The 25,452-nt window shown below is 39.3% G+C and overlaps 1 protein-coding gene across 5 annotated transcripts in view; it reads right to left on the bottom strand.

The window, feature by feature from the left end:
• The window catches only part of LOC138333804 (uncharacterized), a 33,012-nt gene continuing 7,560 nt past the window's right edge, over nt 1-25,452 (bottom strand). Inside the window, exons 2-4 of one of the 5 annotated variants that reach the window (XM_069282412.1) lie at nt 23,262-23,366; nt 20,186-20,274; nt 1-3,231 (exon numbers count right to left, since the gene is read on the bottom strand). In XM_069282412.1, coding sequence (XP_069138513.1) covers nt 864-2,807 — 1,944 coding nt within the window. In that variant the 5' untranslated portion in view covers nt 2,808-3,231; nt 20,186-20,274; nt 23,262-23,366 and the 3' untranslated portion in view covers nt 1-863. Of the gene's footprint in view, nt 3,232-7,459; nt 7,513-20,185; nt 20,275-23,261; nt 23,925-25,452 lie in introns of those variants that run through there. The other 4 variants (XM_069282413.1, XM_069282415.1, XM_069282414.1 and 1 more) reach the window with 4 other exon arrangements.

Raw genomic sequence — 25,452 nt, 5'->3', positions numbered from 1 at the left:
AATCGGGGCCTGGGATGGATATGACGTCTGTGATAGTAACCCCTGGAGTATCGAGGATGGTACAGGGGTGGATACATTTTATGACGTCAGTGATTGTAACTCCTGGAGTATCAAGGATGGTCCAGGGGTGGATATGACGTCAGTGATAGTAACCCCTGGAGTATCAAGGATGGTCCAGGGGGGATATGCCGTCAGTGATAGTAACCCCTGGAGTATCGAGGATGGTCCAGGGGGATATGACGTCAGTGATAGTAACCCCTGGAGTATCGAGGATGGTCCAGGGGGGATATGATGTCAGTGATAGTAACCCCTGGAGTATCGAGGATACTATATACGAAACTGGATTTCTATCACAAGAAACACATATTCATCAGACTAATAAAAAATGTATTCCAATTCACAATCTTTCATTGCAATACGCCATTTTAAATGTTAAGGGAGGAGGTGGTGAATTAATAGAGGTGGGAGGTGAATTAATATAAGGACAGGGATTTTCTCCAGCGGAGTGAAACATTTTGGCTGATCTACCTGAGGCTTGACGGCCAAAATTTTTCACGAGGGTTGAGTCCACCTGACAGACACCTGTAAAATCTCTTTCTCCCCATAACAAAACATTAAATGCAGTTATGAAAAGATAATGAGTAAGACAAACCACACGCGCTAGACAATTACGTGACGTCATCAATGCATTCGGCGTAATTACGCCGCGTGCAGTGTCGATGACTGAAATGACATAAAACATTGTCAAAGAAACTGTGTGAAACAGAAATAAGAACATTTTTCTGAAGAACCTTCTTTTCCTTGTTGATTTTGACCTTCGATTCTTGAATCATGGAGCTTCATTGACATGTTCGAACAACTTTTTAAACACACAGACAGTAGTTCCTGAGTAACCTATCTACCATACATTTAGATTGGTCTCTGTACTTATTTGTCCTTAAAATATCACCCAAGTCTATGGCGTTATCACTGGCCACGCTCGCTGTCACTTCAAACAAGGCATTACTTGGGGCCGCTTTAAACAATATCAGATATTTTCTTCTGTCTTGTTCAGGTTGGAAGATAAAATTCCTTAATGTGAATTTCTCATACTCGACAACACGTTTGAAATTCGATTCAATTAATTGAGCATCTTTTATCGTAGACAAAGTTAGCTCCGCACATTTATCCTTCACTCTCGCTAACAAGAGATTAATTTTGGTGATGCTTGCTCGCGCTATTTCAGTTACTATAGCGGTGGATACATTAACTCGTGTACTTGTAAAACAGGCACAGTAAAGCTCATGAATCCCCGCATCAGTGCACGTCCGTTCTTTTGGTATTTTCCGAAAAAGACTTATTTCTCTGGCAAGTTTGCCGTCTTTCTTGGACAGAGGCTTTTGATCGAAATTGTTGTGTAATACGTCAGCAATAAATGCGTGGACGTCAAACGGTGTTGTTATGACTTTCGTATTTTGTAATAGTGTATCTATAAGGTCTGGATGACGTTGTTTAAATCTGCCTGGAAGAACTACAGAAAGGAGCGGCATTCGAACCTCTATTCGCCCCGCCACAGTGTTCCGTATGGCCTCGGAGCGGCTTCCGTGGTCGCTGATCAACACCAGCACACTATTATCTAGATGTCCACTCATTTTAAGCCACGTTAAAAACTGGACGAAATCATGATCGGCTATTTCTAGAAAATTAGAGTAGTCATGACTGATTTCGTTTAACCATGTGAAAGCAAATTTTGCTTCATTCTTGTAACTATCAACAAATCTTTTATAATACTCGAGAAACATGAGATGTTTTAGCCTTCCCTGGAAACAAAGCGATGAAGATTTCAGTTTGATGTTTTTATCCTCCAGATAGAGCAACACTTGGTCTAGAGAGGTGGTGAGAGGCTGCAATTTTTTCATAGCCAGATACAATGGCCGTATATAGTGATCACTCGGCTGTATTTTAAATCCATTTGCCGCGTAGTTAAACGTTGAGAATGCAGGCCAGTCCTCGGCGTATAACGTCGCGTAGCCAGCTCTTGAAAAATTGTGATGTATCAGTGGCATGGAGTCGTAGTAGGCTTCATCAAAAACATGGGGCAATTCTTTAGGGTCTGCCTTTCTTCCCGTCAACAGGGGCACCAAATTAGGAAATGTATTTTCGCCCACTTTTGTAAAGCCCTTAAAGGTTATTCCTCCCAAAACGTCTTCAACATATTTCATAGTCTTAGGAAGTTTTCGTATAGCGCTATTTCTAGAAAGCGAATCTATACCCAGGATTAGTACACTCATTCGATCTGGCGATTCCTTACGAATGTTCCGTGATTCCAACACAGGACGGGAGTTCACATTGATAAGTAGATTTTCATATAAGACTTTCTTATACCTGTCTCGACACCTGGCAACAATGAAGTCACTATCCACGTACTCCGGCTTAGTTACATACATTTCCGGTTTAAATATGACATCATCATCTTCGTGGCGTTCCACGTGTTGGTATGAACAGTGAATATCTCCCACCGCTAGCTTTTTCACTGTAGTAGTGTTTATATGTATGAAGCCTTTTCTGTCAATATACATGAATGGTGGACTATCGTCACACACCACTGGGTCAGGGTGCCAGTTAAATTTCATGATTTCCTCATCAAATGGATCAATATCAGGCAATGTACACACTCCGCTCACGTTGCTATGGCTGAACCGGAACTGCGTGGGTTGGTTGTACCGGAAGTTGGCGAAAAGTAGCAGAAATACAAAACATAGCGCAAAGACCGAGTTTCTGTTGATCCTCAGGTATTTGAAGGGCGTTTTATTCTTCAACACAAACATGATTGCAGTGCATCACATTACTACTATTATCGGCGGTATGACAACAACCAAATTGTCATGGAAACTTGCTAAATCACATGTATTTGTGATGTTAAAAGTATGATGCTGTCTCAAGTATTCGTGACGTGTCTTTAAGTACAACGCTGAAGGCATCAGTAGTAAGGATGGAATGGTTACAGTCTCAAGTCTTCTATGACGTCAGGCGTATTACGTTACTCAAGTCTTCATGACGTGTGTAGAATCACATTTACCTGTGACGTCAGTAGTAAAGTACGAGCTCCGTGGATATGCTGGTGACGGAATGGTTATAGTTTCAAGTCGCTGTAGCATTTATTTACTTGTGACGTCATCAGTATGGTACATCGGCCATGTGTAAGTTGTAATATATCAATCCGCTAGTTCTTGGTAGCTCTCCACGGAATATCTACAATGAAAAAGATAGAAGTGTTAGACAATTTATTCAACCGATCTGGTCCTTTCAAATAACTAAAAAAGTTTCGCATGGGTCTGACAAGTGGATAGGGATATCTCAACCCAGGTCAAAGATTTTGGCTGGTCTACCGATGGCTTCCCGAGGCAAGCAAAATCTTACAATCGGGTTGAGGTACATGTATGTCTGTCCACTTCGCAGACCCATGTTAGATGGGTTTTTTTTCCGTATATTAAAGAAAATTTCACTTCTAAAAGGATTTGTGTATTCAACATTGTTTTTGATAATAAATCAGGAAATCGTTTTAGAACAATACAAAATCAAATCCCACCCAACAAATCGTATAGCTTTCAGTGCTGTCGGCTGGTTTTGGTCGTGATTTACGGATCATGCCGAATACGGTTAAGAGGTAACGAGCTAGGCGGTCGCGTGGTCTTGTGACGTCATTTTAGTCAGCGGCTTCACAAGGTATTATACGTATACATAAGGTCTACAGTTTGCGTTTTCGGGTAAATGCCTATTCTAGATTTATGATACAAATATTTTCAGGTTCAAAACATACCATTAACAACATTTCAAAATAAGCAAATCGAACTTTGATAATAATCTTAGATACTAATTGAAGTGCGATTCACTGGAAGAGAATTGAGGAAGTGCGTGTGGAAGAGTGTGTGTGGTATGTGTGGAAGAGGGAGTGAGGAAGTGTGTAGGAAGTGTGTGTGTGGTATGTGTGGAAGAGGGAGTGAGGAAGTGTGTAGGAAGTGTGTGTGTGGTATGTGTGGAAGAGGGAGTGAGGAAGTGTGTAGGAAGTGTGTGTGTGGTATGTGGTGGAAGAGGGAGTGAGGAAGTGTGTAGGAAGTGTGTGTGTGGTATGTGTGGAAGAGGGAGTGAGGAAGTGTGTAGGAAGTGTGTGTGTGGTATGTGTGAAGAGGGAGTGAGGAAGTGTGTAGGAAGTGTGTGTGTGGTATGTGTGGAAGAGGGAGTGAGGAAGTGTGTAGGAAGGTGTGTGTGTGGTATGTGTGGAAGAGGGAGTGAGGAAGTGTGTAGGAAGTGTGTGTGTGGTAAGTGTGTGTGTGAAGTAGTGTGTGTGGGGTTGTTGGAAGGGGAGTGAGGAAGTGTGTAGGAAGTGTGTGTGTGGTATGTGTGGAAGAGGGTGAGGTGAGTGAGGAAGTGTGTGTGGAAGTGTGTGTGTGGTATGTGTGGAAGAGTGGGAAGTGTGGTGTGGTATGTGTGTAGGGAGTGAGGAAGTGTGTGTGTGGTGTGGTATGTGTGGAAGAGGGAGTGAGGAAGTGTGTAGGAAGTGTGTGTGTGGTATGTGTGGAAGAGGGAGTGAGGAAGTGTGTAGGAAGTGTGTGTGTGTATGTGTGGAAGAGGGTGGAGTGAAGGATGTGTGTAGGAAGTGTGTGTGTGGTATGTGTGGAAGAGGGAGTGAGGAAGTGTGTAGGAAGTGTGTGTGTGGTATGTGTGGAAGAGGGAGTGAGGAAGTGTGTAGGAAGTGTGTGTGTGGTATGTGTGGAAGAGGGAGTGAGGAAGTGTGTAGGAAGTGTGTGTGTGTGGTATGTGTGGAAGAGGGAGTGAGGAAGTGTGTAGGAAGTGGCTATGGGATATTGTTATTTTGTATAGTGTACTTTCTTTCGCGTTTTCGATTTATTCTCGCGATTTTTCCGATCTTAATAAATTCACGATAGTGAGTCTGCGCGAATTGAAATTCTTTCATAATTAAATTCAAATGTATTTCCATTCAATTTTTAATTCGCAAAAATTCATCCCCGCGGAAATGTTTTGCGAAAATCGCGAGATTTCGTAGCCGCAAAAGAAAGTTATATACAGTATAGCTTTCGCTGTAAATGGTAATAAATGTAAATAAATTGTAACAAATTGTTACAAATTTTCGTTTCATTTGTGAAACATGTGACAATATATATACATGTAAATGATCGAAGTAACGTTAACTTAAATATCGCCATGTGTAACATAGCCACACCTCTTGCCCGCAAACGCACGTGTATCTATTCAATGTCGAAGCAAATAACATACACAATACAAAATGCATAGTCACGTTGGGTTTGATTGGCACAGCAGCTGGCGATTATTTAACATTGTAACAGACTATCTATGTACATAAAATGTATAACCTAATGTGTTACAATGATTTTCACGCGACAATTAATAAAAACAATGTGATGAAATTTGATATTACATGTCCATTGAAATAAATATTAACTGTATTTTGTTCAATGTAACAGCTGTATCCCCGGGATCGACTCACATACTTATAATTACTGTACTTATTCGAGTCTGTGAGAGGGACTGTCACAAATGTATAAATGGACCCCCTGGGGTTGGAATACCTGTACTGGGCTGACAAATTTCATGTAATTACGAATATACCAGAGTAGGAGTAAAGACTTAAAGTTGAAGGAACAGTATAAAATCCAAGCGAGCATTGCAACAGACCTTGGCCAGCGGTCTAATTGTTGAGCAGACAATGTAATGTTATATTATATAAAGTGAGTAATATTTGTAGAGTAGACGATCGAAATGATTGTAAATGTGTGCACGCATGCACTTCACATGTATATTGACGTAATATCAGAGATGATCAATGATGAAACCAAATATTTCGTCTTTGCATATTACAGAGTTAGCTCCCTTGCGGATAGGTATCGATTGTTTCGTCATTATTTTGTGAGCGCAATTCACGTCGTTTTCTCCGAAACATATGACGTTACGCTCGCAAACACCTGACGTCACAATCAATACCTACCCGCAAGTGCAGATAACTCTGTCATATGCCAATTCGGAATAGATCGGCCTTATTACAAGTCCACGACTTACAACGGCTTGAAAACAGTGAGAACAGCGTGAATAATACACTATAATCAGGGATTTTGTGTTTTTACAATCGACCTTTCTAAATTAAAGTAAAAAAGGACAATTAATTCCCTTTTAATAATTAGAAGAAAAAAAAGTCGGAAAAGTCTGGAAACATCTACGAAACTGTATCTTTTTTTGTAAAGTAATGGTTGAAAGTAAATTAACTAAAGCGGTTTGTAAAATTAGGTCAGAAATCGGACATGGTCAGACTATATGAGCTTATAAAAATGTTTAATTACAATCAATACAAATTAAGACAGAACCTTGTTTGTTTGATTAATTTTTTTTTAAATAAAAATTAAAAACGTCCTATTAACAACTATGGTCAAGTAAGGACGTTTGCCTCCCATGTATGTGGTTTGTTGCGTGTATGTTGTGCGAGGTGCGTGTTTTGGGAGACTGTGGTATATTCATGTTGTGTCTTCTTGTATAGTGGAACTGTTGCCCTTTTGATAGTGCTATATCACTGAAGCATGCCGCCGAAGACATCAAGCAACACACCCCACCCGGTCACATTATACTGACAACGGGCGAACCAGTCGTCCCATTCTCTGTGTGCTGAGCGCTAAGCAGGGGCAGAAACTACCACTTTTATAGACTTTGGTGCGTCTCGGCCAGGGGACAGAACCCAGAGCCTTCTTCACATGGGCGAACGCTCAACTCCAGAACAAAGGCGAGGCGGTGCCAAGGGAGGCATAAGGAAAGATTAAGTCAGTTAGGAAGAAGAGAAAAGATGAGATCCTAAATTTAGTCGCCTTTTACGATCATGCAATAGGGGCAGCAGGTACAATTCTAACGCCCGACCTGCAGGGCTAAGACAGAACCTAATCAACAACCAGGTATCTTACTGTATAATTAATGTTATCAAACCTATTTTTAAAATTATGTGACATATTCAAGCAAGAATGTGAAGAAAAAAATGATTCATTTTCAAAATGTCCATTGTACATGTTTATTGGTCATTTTTTTTTTTTTACACTTATATAACAAAACCAATTAGTGTCGTGAATATAAAAGTAATAACAAAAATACGATTATCATCTCACAAATTAAATATTGAAACGGACATGTTTAATAATTTAGAAAGATAAGGAAGAAAATGCCATTACTGTAAAAGCTTGTTTATTTTGGAATTTGGATGCTATTCAAATTTTTATGAAAGCGTTTTATTAAGGAATATTATTTTTGTTAGATCGAGTATGAGTAAATTAATTCAACTTTTAGAAACAGAGAAAAAAAAGAGTTATCAGATTTAGGAAATATATTGAATTAAATGATAAGTTAAGAAATGATATGTTATAATTCAAAATTCGCATAATACCTCTACATAATCTTGTATACTTACGAGAAGTGTGTGTGTCGGTGTACATGTCAGTATGTCAGCATGGCGAAGGTGTGTGTTGGATAAGAGTGTGGACGTGTGTCAAGGATATATACTACATATACTTCTATCTATAGAAGATTTAATGCTTTGTGTAGTAAATATATGTCTGTTGTAAATCAATGAGCCGAAAGGCTCAAGGTAATTCAAGTATTGAAATGAGTTTTGGCGACAGGTGAATTTTGACTGGACTAGATTGATCTACATATGTATAACTGAACAGGCCACTCGTCACAATGGCAATGATTTTATTCTCGTAAACATGCATGTAAAGAACATTAACAATAGAATAGTATAGTAACTACATGTATTATACACAGTTACTATTACATACAGTAACTATTACACACAATAACTATTACACACAGTAATTATTACACACAGTAACTATTACACACAGACACGGTAACTATTACATACAGTAACTATTCACACAGTAACTATTACACACAGTAACTATTACATACAGTAACTATTACTCACAGTAACTATTACACACAGTAACTATTACACACAGTAACTATTACATACAGTAACTATTACACACAGTAACTATTACACACAGTAACTATTACACACAATAACTATTACACACAGTGACTATTACACACAGTAACTATTACACACAATAACTATTACACACAGTGACTATTACACACATAACTATTACACACAGTAACTATTACATACAGTAACTATTACACACAATAACTATTACACACAGTAACTATTACACACAGTAACTATTACATACAGTAACTATTACACACAGTAACTATTACACACAGTAACTATTACACACAGTAACTATTACACACAGTAACTATTACACACAGTAACATATTACACAGTGACTATTACACACAGTAATCATTACACACAGACACAGTAACTATTACACACAGTAACTATTACACACAGTAACTATTACACACAGTAACTACAAGTATATACACACAGTAACTATTACTACAACACAGTAACTATTACACACAGTAACTATTACACACAGTAACTATTACACACAGTAACTATTACACACAGTAACTATTACACACAGTAACTATTACACACAGTAACTATTACACACAGTAACTATTACACACAGTAACTATTACTCACAGTAACTATTACACACAGTAACTATTACACACAGTAACTATTACACAGTAACTATTACACACAGTAACTATTACTCACAGTAACTATTACACACAGTAACTATTACTCACAGTAACTATTACACACAGTAACTATTTCACACAGTAACTATTACACACAGACACAGTAACTATTACATACAGTAACTATTACTCACAGTAACTATTACTCACAGTAAATATTACACACAGTATCTATAACACACAGTAACTATTACACACAGACACAGTAACTATTACACACATAAACTATTACACACAGTAACTATTACACACAATAACTATTACACAGTAACTCTTGCACACAGTAACTATTACACACAGTAACTATTACACATCTACTATAATATACATAGGATATACTGGTTATATTAATGAACTGAATTCAGTCTATCTTATATAATAATTATATACTTTGTTAGGGAAATTATTTCGTTGTTGATTGCATAATGGAAAAGAGTATCAAAACAAAAGTATTTGGTGTTTCATTATACAAAATGTAATATCTAGATAATAAATTTCTATCTATTGGTTCATAATTGATCGTCAGTATAGTTAAAGAAATAATGAAAATCATCTTCAATTTTGTTTAAATTACACATGCTACAAAGTCGTTGTTCTCCCGGTATATTATTCCAACTTATACATTCAATCTGTAAGTTAACATTGTATGTTCGTAAATGACAATAGGCATTCAATAGAAATGAATGAAAAACAATCAAATAATTTTCCAAAATCAAATCATGCATACAAATTCTATACTTTTTTAAATTGAATCTTTCGGAGAGTTGAAGACATCGTTTACAAACTATATATAAAATTACTTTTGAGTGCATGGAAGATTATTTTTTACAATGTCACCGACCAAGCGATCGGCACTTTGATGCTCGCCCCACCCTCGTCTATTGAACTCTCGTATTACCTCAAGCTGTTAACGTCGACTTTTAATGATTTACAGTTAGAGTTACGTCCCTTGAGACGGACCAGTCCTCTTAGTACTGTGTACTACGTATGTAAACGTATTGTATATGTTACTCTACTGAAAATATTGGTTGTAATGAGACATTTGATTAATCAGGTTGTAATGAGACATTTAATTAGTCAGGTTGTAATGAGACATTTGATTAGTCAGAATCACCTAATGATAATTTGATGATTATACAGAATTATTTGATCTAGTTTTTTTAACCGAAGACATCCTCGATATTCCAGGGGTTCCGATTACTTACGATCTCTACACCCCTGGACTATCTCATAGAAAAACTGGAGGAAACAGAATAGAACAGGTAATTTAGTCATTTGATGTACATCAAAAGAACCGTATAACGGTACACTGTGGTTGACTGTGTGGCTTTGATGTTAGGCGTCGCTCTCTCTGTAGTCTTCAAAGGAAATCTTTGCTGGCCTGTGATTGGTCAAATGTTTTCAGCTGAGCTGCCTTCAATTTCACTATGAGATAGTCCAGGGGTGTAGAGATCGTAAGTGATCGGAACCCCTGGAGTATCGAGGATGAACCGAAGATAGACCAGCAGGCAGTGGTTATTTTGTATACGTATCTTTATACAAATCAACATTGCCAATGTTTAATACTCCATCCATGAAATAAAAATAAGTTAGCTAAGGTACAGGAAGTTAGATACTCTGCTCAGAGTACACGTAGGCGAACACTAACTTGCTTCCTGATTGACATCGATCATTGTACAAAATACTGATGCGGGAAGATCCTGAATAAGAGATTTCCTGCAAAGGCTACTCTGGTAATCACTTAGTCCGCTAAACCTGCCTATATTATTAGGCTTTTAATTTTTTTTTTTTTTGCCTTATATATATTAGGCAAAAAAAAAGCCTAATAATATAGGCAGGTTTAGCGGACTAGTAATCACTATGCTGTGTGTGCTTCCAAGGAAAGACAGTCTATTGACGTGCATGTTTTATAGTCGTAGCACTCGGCTTCCTGAAACGCAACCTAACAAGAGGCCCAGAGGGCCTGTATCGCTCACCTGGTTTGTAATGCCAAATAATTTTCTGAATACAGGTTCATTGTTTCTTTTCTGAAGGAATTTTAATATTTACCTCTATTTCCCCTATTGGGCCCCACCTCTCCTACCCCCGGGGGATCAGAGCCAAAATTTATACAAGTTCTGTTCCCCTTCCCCCAAGGATGTTTCTGGCCAAATTTGGTTACAATCCATGCAGAACTCTATGAGAAGAAGTGATTTAAAGGATTTACCTCTATTTCCCCTATTGGGCCCCACCCCTCCAGCCCCCGGGGATCAGAGCCAAAATTTATACAAGTTCTGTTCTCCTACCCCCAAGGGTGTTTGTGGCCAAATTTGATTACAATCCATACAAAACTCTTGGACAATTAAGTAGCAATTTAAAGAATTTACCTATAATTCCCCTATTGGGCCCTGCCCCTCCTGCCCCGGGGACCAGAGCCAAAATTTATACAAACTCAGTTCTTATTCTCCCAAGGATATTTCTGGCCAAATTTGGTTACATTCCATGCAGAACTCTATGACTAGTAGCGAATTATAGGATTTACCTCTATTTCCCCTATTGGGCCCCACCCCTCCTGCCCCCAGGGGACCAGAGCCAAAATTTATACAAGTTTCTGTTCCCCTTCCCCCAAGGATGTTGTTTCTGGCAAAATTTGGTTACAATCCATGCAGAACTCTATGAGAAGAAGTGATTTAAAGGATTTACCTCTATTTCCCCTATTGGGCCCCGCCCCTCCTGCCCCCGGGGGTCAGAGCCAAAATTTATACAAGTTCTGTTCCCCTACCCCCACGGATGTTTGTGGCCAAATTTGGTTACAATCCATGTAGAACTCTAGGACAAGTAGCGATTGATAGAATTTACCTCTATTTCCCCTATTGGGCCCTGCCCCTCCTGCCCCCTGGGGGTCAGAGCCAAAATTTATACAAGTTCTGTTCTCCTACCCCCAAGGATGTTTGTGGCAAAATTTAGTTACAATCCATACAAAACTCTTGGACAATTAAGTAGCAATTTATAGAATTTACCTATAATTCCCCTATTGGGCCCCGCCCCTCCTGCCCCGGGACCAGAGCCAAAATTTATACAAACTCAGTTCTTATTCTCCCAAGGATATTTCTGGCCAAATTTGGTTACATTCCATGCAGAACTCTATGACTAGTAGCGAATTAAAGGATTTACCTCTATTTCCCCTATTGGGCCCCACCCCTCCAGCCCCCGGGGGGCCAGAGCCAAAATTTATACAAGTTCTGTTCCCCTTCCCCCAAGGATGTTTGTGGCCAAATTTGGTTACAATCCATGCAGAACTCTATGACAAGTAGCGATTTAAAGGATTTACCTCTATTTCCCCTATTGGGCCCCGCCCCTCCTGCCCCCGGGGGGTCAGAGCCAAAATTTATACAAGTTCTGTTCCCCTACCCCCACGGATGTTTGTGGCCAAATTTGGTTACAATCCATGTAGAACTCTAGGACAAGTAGCGATTGATAGAATTTACCTCTATTTCCCCTATTGGGCCCTGCCCCTCCTGCCCCCTGGGGGTCAGAGCCAAAATTCATACAATTTCTGTTCTCCTACCCCCAAGGATGTTTGTGGCAAAATTTAGTTACAATCCATACAAAACTCTTGGACAATTAAGTAGCAATTTATAGAATTTACCTATAATTCCCCTATTGGGCCCCGCCCCTCCTGCCCCGGGGACCAGAGCCAAAATTTTTTCAAAACTCAGTTCTTATTCTCCCAAGGATATTTCTGGCCAAATTTGGTTACATTCCATGCAGAACTCTATGACTAGTAGCGAATTAAAGGATTTACCTCTATTTCCCCTATTGGGCCCCACCCCTCCAGCCCCCGGGGGGCCAGAGCCAAAATTTATACAAGTTCTGTTCCCCTTCCCCCAAGGATGTTTCTGGCCAAATTTGGTTACAATCCATGCAGAACTCTACGACTAGTAGCAATTTATAGGATTTACCTCTATTTCCCCTATTGGGCCCCGCCCCTCCTGCCCCCGGCGGGTCAGAGCCAAAATTTATACAAGTTCTGTTCCCCTTCCCCCAAGGATGTTTGTGGCCAAATTTTGTTACATTCCATTCAGAACTCTATGACAAGTAGCGATTTAAAGGATTTACCTATATTTCCCCTATTGGGCCCCGCGCCCCTCCAGCCCCCGGGGGGTCAGAGCCAAAATTTATACAAGTTCTATTCCCCTTCCCCAACGGATGTTTGTGGCCAAATTTGGTTACAATCCATGTAGAACTCTATGACAAGTAGCGATTTAAAGGATTTACCTCTATTTCCCCTATTGGGCCCCGCCCCTCCTGCCCCCGGGGGGTCAGAGCCAAAATTTATACAAGTTCTGTTCCCCCTTCCCCCAAGGATGTTTGTGGCAAAATTTAGTTACAATCCATGTAGAACTCTATGACTAGTAGCGATTTAAAGGATTTACCTCTATTTCCCCTATTGGGCTCCGCCCCTCCTTCCCCCGGGGGGTCAGAGCCAAAATTTATACAAGTTCTGTTCCCCTTCCCCCCAAGGATGTTTGTGGCCAAATTTTGTTACATTCCATTCAGAACTCTATGACAAGTAGCGATTTAAAGGATTTACCTATATTTCCCCTATTGGGCCCCGCCCCTCCTGCCCCCGGGGTGTCAGAGCCAAAATTTATACAAGTTCTGTTCCCCTCCCCCAAGGATGTTTGTGGCCAAATTTGGTTACAATCCATGCAGAACTCTATGACTAGTAGCGATTTAAAGGAAATGTTGACGGACAGACGGACGACGGACGGACGGACGGACGGACGGACGACGGACGACGGACGACGGACGCCGCGCCATGACATAAGCTCACTGGCCCTTCGGGCCAGGTGAGCTAAAAATCAACTCACCACACATAAAAAGAGCATGTATACAAGGCTTTTTTTGTTTGTTTGTTTGATTAATTAACGTCCTTATAGAGTTTTCGCACTAAGCACGAATCCGAATCGGTAAACGTATCCGTATCCGTATCGGGCAGGGAGAAACCTTTTACTTGATTTTCCAATATTAATTATCTTTTTCTGTTCTTTTTTTCGAATTTTAAAATTCTTGAAAACTAAATTGCAATAAACGTTTGTGTTCCTCATCTTATATTATACACACTGTTTATACATTATTATTAAAATATTAATTACTACGAACGCGTCGAAGCGCATGCACTCGCGATTGGTCACAGAGTAAAGGTATGGGAGACAATATCTGACAAACAGTTGGAACCGACTCGACCTTGCGGACGAGCGGGTACATTACAGTAAGAGGATATTATATTAGAGGGACAGGCGAAGCATTTTTGTAGCCATTTGTATTTATAAAGTGCCAATAGCACGATAAACTTTCAGCAAATGAATAACATATTTACATAAAATGTTCACAATTCGATATCTCTGTATATCCTATTCAATTTAGCTGCGCTGTTATGTTATATTTGGCGGCATAATTGTGACATCCTCGATACTCCAGGGGTTCCGATCACTAACGCAAACGATCTCTACACCCCTGGACTATCTCATAGTAAAATTGAAGGCAGCTCAGTGGAAAACATTTGACCAATCGCAGGCCAGTAAAGATTTCCTCTGAAGACTACAGAGAGAGCGACGCCTAACATCAAAGCCACACAGTCGACCACAGTGTACCGTTATACGGCTCTTTTGATGTACATCAAATGACTGAATTTCCTGTACTGTTCTGTTGCCTCCGGTTTTACTATGAGATAGTCCAGGGGTGTAGAGATCGTAAGTGAACGGAACCCCTGGAGTATCGAGGATGTAATTGTGAAAGCAGAGAGACAGAGACGGACAGATAACTGAATGCTAACTCTAATACCAGAGAAACAATATAAAGTTTGTGGAAAATGTTTAACATTACTAACTTTAATTAATGAATAGAATAAACGTCCACGTCTGTTGGCAAGACACGCACATAAACAAATAATTCTACCAATATCGGTGCGGTTATGTCTATATAAAGTGCTAATGATACAATCTATCTTAAGCAAATGAATTACAGGTTCAACACAATACCCTATATCTTCTAATCGTTCTGTTCAATCGCCGACTTCGTCTACGCTGTTGGGGTATTTTGCCGACGTATTTGTGAAACAGTGTACGGAGTAACTACCGGATGATGTGACGGATAAATACAATCTCCTAATAAATAGGTGGGCTGAAGTTGGTTGCGAGTTCCTAGTTCCTAGTTCCGTAGAAGTTGGTTGCGAGTTCCTAGTTCCTAGTTCCGTTTTAAATAAACGGAACTAGGAACTAGGAACTCGCAACCAACTTCAGCCCTCCAATAAATAGCAGTTCCGTGGAATGTCCAATTCTCGACGGTCTCCGATTGCCATGGTATTGAAACACTGTGCATCGTTAAAGTGACCTCGAAACCCTGCCTCTACGTGCCTTATATTTAAATTGTTATTGATCACTATTTGTGTATGGACACAATGAATTATGTCGATGTCCACTATAGTATAGCTCCTGAGGTTCAGTACTAGGGCGATAAATCCTGTGTGATGTACCATCGATGCTACCAACAGCGCCCGGAAGATGTTGCAATTTAACCATCGTGACTAACGTATACTGTACAATGTACGTGACAGCCACTTGGCCATATCAACCCCAATATGTGGTCACCGTTTATAACCATCGTGACTACTGGTACCAATATACGTGACAGTCTACTTGACCATAGTCCCTACTATGTGGTCACCATTTAACCATCGTGACTACTGTACAATGTACGTGACAGCCACTTGACCATAGTTCCCAATATGTGGTCACCATTTAACCGTCGTGACTACTGTGCAATGTACGTGACAGCCACTTGACCATAACAGTCCCTATAATGTGGTCACCATTTAACCATCGTGACTACTGTGCAATGTACGTGACTGCCACTGACCATACCAGCCCCAATTTGTGGATCTCCAGTTAACCATCGTGACTACTGTAAATGTACGTGAACAGCCACTTGGCCATATCAACCCCTATATGTGGGTCACCGGTTTAACCCATCGTGACTACTGTACGTATACGTACAAGCCACTTGACCATACAGTTCCCAATATGTGGTCACCATTTAACACCGGCTCGTGACTACTGCCTACAATATACGTGACAGCCACCTTGGACAACCACGTTTACAAAAAAGACAGAAGGGTAATATCATCAGCTTGCGTTGGACATTTATATCTTGTATGATAAGAGAGTACTGAGATGAACATAAATCATTAAGTAGGTCATTGATGAAAACTGTGTACAGCCACGGAGAAATAATACTTCCCTGGCGTGTACCTTGGTGTATCTTGAACCAATTTGATACCAAACCTTGGTGCAATACAGCACTATACATGTAAAAAGTTTGCTGTTATTTTCTTTTGCAAATGTAATAGATTCATTAACCAGAAATGACGTCATTGTACTACTGACATGCTTTTGAAAGCCATTCTGTAGAGGACATTTTTTGATAATTAATCATTCAAAAGTGTCACCAAGAATATCTGAAACAGATAGCAGGGACGTTCCTTAAGTAACTAGGCAATACCTCTGCTGTATAATTTACAAGAACAACTTATTGTTTACAGTTATATATTATAAAATGGTATAAAATAGAGTTCCTTTTGAACCCCCCTCCAAAAATAATTTATTCTTGCTTTAGTCAAGTGTCTGAAAAGGTTTTTTTTGAAGGGAAACCAATAAAAATTCGGGCATGGTCTTTTTGGGGTTAAAATGAGAACAAACAAATTTTAAAAATCCAGAAAAAAAAATAAAAACTATTTGTATACATGTACCTACTTTCCTTTGTCGCATCCATACACTCATACATTTTGCTTAGTTAAGTGACATGAAGCTGTAACAAGCTTTTTGAATTATGTAATCTTACTCTCGTCGAGATTTGAATCCCCATACTTGACACTTACCATCGGCTCTGAAGTCTATCGTCTTAACCACTACACTACTGGATCAGTTAGCGACTCAATGGCAATAAATCTACACAAAACTATGACTTTAAAATTAATCCTGCTTAATTAATACAATGATAAATATGGAGTGTTTTTGTTTATTGAGTACATTTGAGAATGAATGAAGAAGATGATTCATTTGTTTTCTCACCAAAATTTAGTTTTGTCATAAACATGTAGAGGGGGGTTCAAAAGGAACTCTTACCTTCTTTCCTAAAATAATACACCCACAAGGTAGCTCGGCACCATTGAATGGTATCCCGCAGACACGCTTGACAGGCGACTGCAGGATTACAACATCAATACATTTGTATTCTAATGATATCAAATGATCCAAAGTAGGCCATGCTTAATGAATACCAGTCGTACTTGTCATGGAAAGAACGTCTTGCTTTGTAACGTTAGAAGAATATACATCTATCTGATAAAAGAAAGTTATCTAAAAACGAATGAAATCTAGCATTACACGGTGACAATTGTTTGTACAATATAACAAACCATTCTGAAGCGTCTTCATTCATCCGTATCCTTGTCAATTATTTAGTTTGTTAACTAGATACATCGACCAGAAACCAACAAAAATGACATTGTACACATACGCAATGGAAACACATCACTGAGGACGTGTAAAACATCTGTGGAGGATAATTATTACTGTAATAGACGCGCGTGCTAAATTCGTGATTACGTATTTGAAAATTACTGTCAACGGCATAGGTCCCTTTTACTGACAAAAATAGTTCTCCAATGAACTGGTTCTAGTGTTGATTTTTCCAGTATGTTCTATAGTGTTTTCAAGGATTCACACATACTATACCATATATCATATCAATGTCGAGAGCTGAACATTTTGTGATATTGACCTCAGTCGAAAAATGTCGTTTCGGTATCAGAAAGACATCGCGAACATCAACAGCTACTGCATATCATGAAATATTGCGTGGACGAATATATATGAAAACAAAGAACTAGGTTCAGTACATTATTTTCAAAACATGAACGAATGAGACCAAAGCGATTCCTTTTATATGATCGAATGGTTACGTCCGTTTCAGTAAATACATAAATCACGAACTAATGCAGACACGAAAGGCTACGTCCGTGTGAGTAAATAGTAAAATCCCCGTGTGGCTAGCAAAGATGTTCGATATGGACGTCATTTTATGTATCAACAAGAAAACATATATAGACTTAAATTTCGGACAATATTAAAGTAAAACTATATAGTAAGCATATGAGATATAAGAAACAATTTACTTTAAATGCAGAATTGCCATGGGAATTACTTAATTTTTCAAACAGTTCCCCAGCAAAAAGTCTATGGAATTCTTATTTTATGATGTCACAATATCTTTAGAAATGATTACAATTTTGAACAAGAGGCCCAGAGAGCCTGTATCGCTCACCTGGTTTTTTGTTAGTAATTATCACAAGACTCTGACAATTAGAAAAATAAGCAAAATTGACTCCCAAAGTTTAATTTTGAATCACAACCATACAATGATGCTATTGATACCATACAAATATGCTATCCAATACATAGGTTCAGAGACAAAGTAATTTATATGAGAGTAGTAGCCTAGTTGACCTTTTTGACCTCGCATCTATTGCCGTCTAAGGCCCCGGGGGTCAGCTCTATCATTTGTACAATTTCAAATCCCAACCCCATAAGGATGCTACCATTGCATTATAAGACCTAGTGCTCTTCCATTCTTAGTTGCAGAGAAGAAGTCGTTTATATGGAAATAGCTAAATTAACCCCTTTTGACCCCACCCTTCAGGCCCCCGAGGGGTCAGCCCCATCATTTGCAAAATTTTGAATCCAAACCCTATAAGGATGTAACCATTGCATTATGAGCGTAATCCCATATTAAGTTGCAGAGAAAAAGTCATTTATATCGAAATTGACCACTTTTGACCCCGCGGCCCGCCCCTCAGGCCCCCGGGGGTAAGCCCTATCATTTGCACAATTTGGAATCCCCATCCTATAAGGATGCTACCATTGCATTATGGGTGCTATACCATGCTTAGTTGCAGAGAAGAAGTCATTTATATGGAAATAGCTAAATTAACCCCTTTTGACCCCACCCTTCAGGCCCCCGAGGGGTCAGCCCCATCATTTGCAAAATTTTGAATCCAAACCCTATAAGGATGTAACCATTGCATTATGAGCGTAATCCCATATTAAGTTGCAGAGAAAAAGTCATTTATATCGAAATTGACCACTTTTGACCCCGCGGCCCGCCCCTCAGGCCCCCGGGGGTAAGCCCTATCATTTGCACAATTTGGAATCCCCACCCTATAAGGATGCTACCATTGCATTATGGGTGCTATACCATGCTTAGTTGCAGAGAAGAAGTCATTTATATGGAAATAGCCAAATTGACCCCTTTTGACCCCACCCTTCAGGCCCCCGAGGGGTCAGCTCTATCATTTGCAAAATTTTGAATCCAAACCCTATAAGGATGTAACCATTGCATTATGAGCGTAATCCCATGTTAAGTTGCAGAGAAAAAGTCATTTATATCGAAATTGACCACTTTTGACCACGCCCCTCAGGCCCCCGGGGGTCAGCCCTATCATTTGCACAATTTGGAATCCCCACCCTATAAGGATGCTACCATTGCATTATGGGTGCTATACCATGCTTAGTTGCAGAGAAGAAGTCATTTATATGAAAATAGCCAAATTGACCCCTTTTGACCCCGCCCCTCAGGCCCCCGGGGGGTCAGCCCTATCATTTGCACTATTTTGAACCCCCACACTATAAGGATGCTACCATTGTATTATGGGTGCTATACCATGCTTAGTTTCAGAGAAGAAGTCATTTATATGGAAATAGCCAAATTGGCCCCTTTTGACCCCGCCCCTCAGGCCCCAGGGGGTCAGCCCCATCATTTGTACAATTATGAATCCCCACCCTATAACGATACTACCATTGCATTATGAGTGCTATCTCTTGCTTAGTTTCAGAGAAAAAGTCGTTTTATGGAAATAGCCAAATTGACCCCATTTGACCCCGCCCCTCAGGCCCCCGGGGGGTCAGCCCCATCATTTGTACAATTTTGAATCCCCACTCTATAAGGATGATACCATTGCATTATGGGTGCTATCCCATGCTTGGTTTCAGAGAAGAAGTCGTTTATATGGAAATAGCCAAATTGGTCCCTTTTGGCCCCGCCCCTCAGGCCCCCGGGGGATCAGCCCCATCATTTGTACAATTTTGAGTAAGTAGCCCATAAGGATGCTACCAGTCAAATTTTGTTGAAATCCGACCAGCGGTTATGGAGAAGAAGTCGATTGTTGACGGACGCCGGACGCCGGACGCTGCGGTATCCCATAAGCTCACCTCGGTCCTTCAGACCAGGTGAGCTAAAAATGCAATTGAAAGAATAATCATGTTTCATTGATTTTCAACAACATATCTACATTTAAATTCAAAACAATTATGACCGACGCAACCATTGATTAATCCCAGAATTCAACATGATCTACTTGATTATAGATATATACGTCATATTGAATGTTTTGGTGACATACATGTACCTTGTAAAATGGGACTCCCGACATGCTGTGGCGGCGGTCCTTTGACATCGATTTCACATTGATCAGTGTCATGTCCTGATAGCATCAACCTGTACAGTAACGCATGATTGCTTTATTAATTACTTACCGTTACCTAATTATTTTCAATGGAAGTAGACTATGACAATTCACATATACAGTTGTGTGACCGGACAACGTACCAAAAACTGCGTGCGCACATCATGCATACATCGTGCGCACAGCAGTGCGGTGCTGTGCGGCTCGGATCGCACACCGCACAGCTGTACATGTGCGGTCCGTACCGCACAGCTGTGCGATCGGGACGATCGGTCAAATCAAATTTGCGAAATCATTCCATAAACGGACCGTGTTTAATTTGATCTACTGTAATTTACTTGTATACTGTCTTTCCAGAGATATCTAAATCTAATACTTTTTAAAAAATTTGTTTAAACATATGTTTCTACACATGTAATATTTTATCATAATATTTGAAATATAGTTTGAATGATATACATTTAATTTTGATTTATTCATTGTATTGTCAGTTTGAGCGATATCTCTATTTATTATATATAAACATGATTTCTATATTGAAATAAAGCACAAATTGTGTACATTTATTAGAAGATTATTAACTAAAAGTGATAACATGTACATTAAAATAATGTGGAGTTTTATATATAATTCATGTTGTCAAGAGACATTTTAATCATACGTGTAGATCTGTTTAATTAGTGTTTACACATACACATAAAATACAATATTTTATCATATTACATGTACGTAGATATATGAACATGTGTATTATACAAAAGTGTAATTGGTACAAAAGTCTGTTGCATACACTGATATGTATAGATATACATGTACTTTACGTTGTACGGGGGAGATACAGGTATACACTGTACCTGCATCTATGTAACTATATATATATAAATGACTTGTGTACTGTAAATTATAGGCACACAGGGCTGTGATTATAGTCACTTATAAGCCTAGGACACTTTTCACTTTTCAGTCTACTTGACCCCATGTGGTCACCATTTAAACATCGTGACTACTGTACAATGTACGTGACAGCCACTTGACCATAGCAGCCCCAATATGTGGTCAACGTTTAACCATCGTGGCTACTGTACAATGTACGTGACAGCCACTTGACCATAGCAGCCCCAATATGTGGTCAACGTTTAACCATCGTGACTACTGTACAATGTACTTGACAGCCACTTGACCATAACAGCCCCAATATGTGGTCACCATTTAACCATCGTGACTACAGTACAATGTACGTGACAGCCACTTGACCATACCAGCCCCAATATGTGGTCAACGTTTAACCATCGTGACTACTGTACAATGTACTTGACAGCCACTTGACCATAACAGCCCCAATATGTGGTCACCATTTAACCATCGTGACTACAGTACAATGTACGTGACAGCGTGGCCCCTGACCATAGCCCCAATATGTGGTAAGCATTTAGCCATCGTGATTGCCGTACAAGGTAAGAAAGCATTAGAAACACGTACACGTAATTAATGAGGATAGAAAATGGACACAAACAAGTAATAAAAAAAGTTGAAAGGATCCCCTTTTGTAGAAATGAATAGGAAAGCTGCATTATAAGTTGATATGTATTAGTTATATACCAAATATAATACATTAATGGACGCTGTGTGACGCTAACGACTGACATCAGAGAGCTCGTCTTGTTATTAATTAGTCACGTGGTGTATATGTGTTCTTGATAAGGTCGTTAATAGCAGACTCCGAAATCAATAAACATGTTTTATAAAAGATGTGGAACAAGAGGACCAAACTGTTGTCTAAGACTGGTGATTTTTATATATTTTTTTCAAATAAATGTACCAATAAGTACCTGAATTTTTTTTTAACGGGTAACGATACTGTATCGGTATCAAGTACCGGTCTCCAACCCTACAATTGTAAGACATTTTTTTTTCAATCGAATGCATTGAGCAAATGGATGTTATTTAGATATAAATTAAATTATCGGTAAGTTTGTTTTCTCTCTATCATTCTTATGAAGTGTTGACATGCCGTGGTTGGTAAGCTACCCATTAAAGCCCTCGCGTGTTTACCGGGTTTCTGAGGTGTTTTCCGCACAGGGACATGAGAATTAGTTACAGTTTATATCAATAGGAACCATTATAGTGGCTATTGACCATTTAAGATGATTTAGGGGTATAAATCAAGTTCGTCTTCCACCAGTATAGTACATTTAGAATAAGAATGTTTAACTAATGATCATATAACTGTGGTTTCCCGATGTTTCAGATACATGTACCTAGTGACGTTTATACGGCATGATAGGCCTATATATTGTAGCATATACCAAATTAAGGATAAATTATCGTTTTGTTAATAATTATTCTTTTGTCTGAAATTGGATAGTGTTATATGGCCGGCCGAGTGATAGACCTTGACGCAGTATTACACATATAGCGCCCAACGCCTGTTACACATATAGCGCCCAACGCCTGTGACATGTCTAGAAGTTTTTTTGGGCTACACTATTCTATTGCAGCTAAAATTTTCAATATATACCGATGATATTTAAATATGACACTTAATCAATAAAATACCAAGGAGACCGTACATGCCAGCCAAATATGTAATCCTCAAGAGGGCTAGTTCATAGCTATAGTATACTTGTACATTAATGCGGTCACCTATTTAGATGTAGCTAGCTGCAAGTGAACCGATATCGGGGGGAGGGGCGGAGTCCTTGGGTACATTTTTATATGTGTTTTTACACGGCTCTATTTAAACATTGCATCTTACTTTCTATTTATATGTATTAATAATTGTAATTTATATACATAAAAATAATCAATGTAGAATTTTTGGAAGGATGTAAAGTTAAGCGAAGTCCGCAATTTTGCATACACATGTAGATAACTTATAAATGTAACTTACGAATGGAGAGATCCTTAAACATTAATAAATATACAAGACATAGAACTTATTATAACCTTGATGTTACCTGCAAGCATCAACACAAAACAAGTATTTCTACATCAATGTTAGGTATATGAGTCTACTTACACATGACGCATGTTCCTCTGTTTCCATGTACACATATACACTGGCTCGGATCCGCCCACTAAAACATAATATGGTATATATATATGTTTGTAGTGGTCGACTTCTCTACAACGGAAGAATAAATTACAATAGAGCTTAATCCGCATTTAAAAAGGAATCACGAAAATTCCGAAAAAGTTTTAAGAGCGAACGGTTTCCTGTTAATGTAATAATTATGACCAGGTTCTTAATACGTATTACATCACTACTAGAGATGGACGTTTTATAAATTAAATATATTCAAATCGTGACGTCAAGAGAGATCTGTGCCTGAGGGCACACAAGGACAATATGTATTGTGATACGATAGACGCTTACAGCGATCATAGAACACAGCTGATGATTTATCGCACTCGAACGAAATATATTCATTAAAATGAGTAATATGTCTGTGTGCATAGTGAAAAGTGGATATAAAACTAATTATTGATTAGGTTCCGACGACGAACTAGATTCGTCAAACTTTCTCCAATTATATATAAAGCTGAGTAAATACAGCACCAGAGTCTCAATAATGAAAGTGTCAATTGTTAATGTTTGGCCTTATTTACGTATACAAACCCAGTTTAACAAAAAAAAAAAAAAAACAAAAAAACTTAAAGACAGGCAGCTGTTTAAAATATGACACCGAAATATGGGTCCCCGAAATATGGGTCCTAAAATACGTCGGTGTCCTTCAAAAGGCCACCTGTTCTCATTTGTTCCCAGGACGTCTTCGTACACATAATAGCTATTGTTTTACACGTACGTATAAATGGTCAACTAGTACATATAATAATATTGTTTTATACGTACGTACATGTATAAATGGTCATCTCGTATACATAACAGCTATTGTTTTATACGTACGTTTAAATGGTCAACTAGTACATAGAATATTATTGTTTTATACATACGTATAAATGGTCAACTAGTACATAGAATATTATTGTTTTATACGTACGTATAAATGGTCAACTATAAATGGTCAACTAGTACATAGAATATTATTGTTTTATACATACGTATAAATGGTCAACTAGTACATAGAATATTATTGTTTTATACGTACGTATAAATGGTCAACTAGTACATAGAATATTACTGTTTTATACGTACGTATAAATGGTCATATCATATACATAACAGCTATTGTTTTATACGTACGTATAAATGGTCAACTAGTACATAGAATATTACTGTTTTATACGTACGTATAAATGGTCATCTCGTATACATAACAGCTATTGTTTTACACGAACGTAAAAATTGTCAACTAGTACATAGAATATTATTGTTTTATACGTACGTATAAATGGTCATCTCGTATATATAACAGCTATTGTTTTATACGTACGTATAAATGGTCAACTAGTACATATAATTTTATTGTTTTATACGTACGTATAAATGGCCATTGCGTTTACATAATAGCTATTGTTTTACACGTATGTGTAAATAATCATATAGACCTGTGACAATCCGTCTTTAATTGTCACCTTGTTCTCACACTTGACCCTGGGTGTGGCCTCGCGATCGTCTCACTTGACTCTGGGTGTGGCCTCGCGATCGTCTCACACTTGACCATGTGTGTGGCCTCGTCTCACATCTGACCTTGGGTGTGACTTCGTCTCACACTTGACGCTGGGTGTGACCTCGTCTCACACTTGACCTTGGGTGTGGCCTCGTCTCACACTCGACCCTGGGTATCGGCTCGTCTTACACTTGACTCTGGGTATGGCCTCGTCTCACACCTGACCCTGGGTGTCGGCTCGTCTTACACTTGACTCTGGGTATGGCCTCGTCTCACACCTGACCTTGGGTGTGACCTCGTCTCACACTTGACCCTGGGTGTGGCATCGTCTCACACTCGACCCTTGGTATGGGCTCGTCTCACACTTGACCCTGGGTGTGGCATCGTCTCACACTTGACCCGGGGTATCGGCTCGTCTCACACTTGACCCTGGGTGTGGCATCGTCTCACAACTGACACTGGGTGTGGCCTCGTCGCACACTTGACACTGGGTGTGGCCTCGTCTCACACTTGACACTGGGTGTGGCCTCGTCTCACACTTGACCCTCGGTGTGGTCTCGTCTCACAATTGACCCTTGGTGTAGCATCGTTTCACACTCGACCCTCGGTATGGGCTCGTCTCACACTTGAACCTGGATG

Source organism: Argopecten irradians, chromosome 10 (assembly GCF_041381155.1).
Source record: "Argopecten irradians isolate NY chromosome 10, Ai_NY, whole genome shotgun sequence".
Classification (NCBI taxonomy): domain Eukaryota; kingdom Metazoa; phylum Mollusca; class Bivalvia; order Pectinida; family Pectinidae; genus Argopecten; species Argopecten irradians.
The sequence above is the reverse complement of the archived record's forward strand: the minus strand, read 5'-3'. Positions and strand labels throughout refer to the sequence as shown.